At 35.1% G+C, this 2,001-nt stretch overlaps 1 protein-coding gene across 1 annotated transcript; it reads left to right on the forward strand.

Moving 5' to 3' along the window:
- Window positions 1-939: 939 nt before the first annotated feature.
- Window positions 940-1,581, forward strand: LOC143542562 (large ribosomal subunit protein mL54-like). Its single transcript, XM_077035122.1, has one exon. The coding sequence runs from the start codon at window positions 999-1,001 to the stop codon at window positions 1,383-1,385; it is 387 nt and encodes a 128-aa protein (XP_076891237.1). The 5' UTR covers window positions 940-998; the 3' UTR covers window positions 1,386-1,581.
- The last annotated feature ends 420 nt before the right edge of the window (window positions 1,582-2,001 follow it).

Here is a 2,001-nt window from a genome sequence, read left to right on the forward strand (position 1 = left end):
TTAAGCTTTGAAAACTCATGACTTGTTGTCTTTATAGAACACACAAGCAACACTAATCTCACACATAAACAGGAAAGTATTGTGCAACAATTTTGAAATTGCCTCATGGGTTATTTGATGAAACGGATGGTGTATTTCTTATAAGACTAGTTATCCTATGCAACTATAGAAAACATATATGTTGGTTAGATCTGGATGTTCGCTTACGCAAAGTTAGGCTATTTTCGTTGTAAGTTTTGATGATTATATCAAATAAATTAGTAAGTTTTTATTTGTATATAAGATAATGAGATTTGAGTCTCTAAGACAGCAGGCATGGTTACGGGAAGAAATGGGCGATTAGTTTAGGTTGTTAACTTATTATTCAATTGGCTATATCACACATCAAAGCTGAAATCAACCCACAATTTTTGGTTAGTTGAACCATCGATTAATTGTTCGGCTCATTTACCATTTGATTAGTGTGGTTATATGTTCATCCCTAACACTAATAATGATATGTTGGCCCACCTGCCCATCTACTAGTAGGGGTGAACAAATATCAGCATTAATCAAATAGTAAATGAAACCTTCATTTGATGGTTCGGTTAAGCCATAACTGATTAACCGAAAATTGTTCTGATTTGATGTGTGACATAACCTATTAAGCGATAACCCATTTCTTCACGTCTCCATGTATGTTGTTTTAGAAGCTCATGTCTCAACGTCTTATATATAAATAAAAAGATACTAGTTTTTTTGATATATCGTCGAAACCTTAAAAATGAAGCTCAATAGCTTAACTTTGTGCGTGTGAACATAAATATATATAGATCCGCCCTAGATATATTCTTTTGTAGTTGCATAGGATAACTAAGGTTACAAGAAATATACCAATGGTTTAATCAAATAATCCATGAAGCAAGTGCAAACTCGTTGCATGGTCTTTCTTGCAGAAACTGGTTGTGTTGATTGTTAAGAGGTAAACAGTTTCTGTACTTCATTTGCAGGAAGGTGACATGGCAATGAACTGCATCAAGTCATTGAGAAATCTTCCTTTGACTAGTGGAATAGGAGCTTCTAGAGTATTTTCTAGCGCGGCTAAATCCAAGAAAAGCAAAGGTGCGGCTTCTTCAGATGCTCCAAAACAGTCAACTTTAAGCAAAGAAGTCAAATCCACAACGGTTGTCGGGGCAAATATCCTTAAAGATGGAACCGACCCTAAAATACTACCTGATTCTGAATATCCAGAGTGGCTATGGCACCTTTTGGACAAGAAACCGGCTTTGAGTGAGCTTAGAAGGAAAAATATAGAAACTCTTCCTTATGAAGACCTAAAGCGTTTTGTGAAGCTTGATAATCGGGCAAGAATTAAAGAAAACAACACTACCAGAGCCAAGAACTGATTTGAATTTGAAATCGTCAAGAATTTTAGGTATGTAATAGATGATTATTGCTTATCATCATACTATAAACTTTGCACTTTTGTCTTTAAGTCTGCATCCTTCGTCCTCTTTGGTTCGTTCACGCAAATATGTTTTAATAATGACTGATATTGGACATTTATTTTCTTAGTTGAGTAATTATCCTGTTTTTTTGTCATCTCATTGTTATCGATGGGTATTAGTATCACTAGACCAGACCGCATGAGTTAAAAAGGGGTAGAGATTGCGTTAAGGCAAGAAAAAACAAACATTTAACTCCCGCCTAAACATACACTCTCTCTTGATCAGATCTTTGGTCAATAACTCCTGACTGCTCTGCCTGTCATCTCACTTAAGATCTTCACAACTTTTATGTGCAACTTTCTATGATTGTTTTGTTTTTCAGTAAAGGTACACAATGGTTATTTTACATTAACGTCAATTAGGAAAAGAATGAAACATGTTACTGTGTGAATGTGACGCAAGTGAAGAATGACATTTTGGAGATAACTAACGAGAACTGAATTGTTGTGAACCGAATTGGGGCTGCAGAAGATGGAAAATAAGAGTGAGATATTTGGGAGATTTAGAGAAGAAT

This window comes from Bidens hawaiensis, unplaced genomic scaffold (assembly GCF_021521415.1).
Source record: "Bidens hawaiensis isolate Kalapana, Puna unplaced genomic scaffold, B.hawaiensis_p1.1 tig00012904_1, whole genome shotgun sequence".
NCBI lineage: Eukaryota > Viridiplantae > Streptophyta > Magnoliopsida > Asterales > Asteraceae > Bidens > Bidens hawaiensis.

What these genes read in the sequence shown, in the direction of transcription:
- LOC143542562 (XM_077035122.1), top strand. Translation starts at nt 999, where the DNA reads ATGGCAATGAACTGCATCAAGTCATTGAGAAATCTTCCTTTGACTAGT.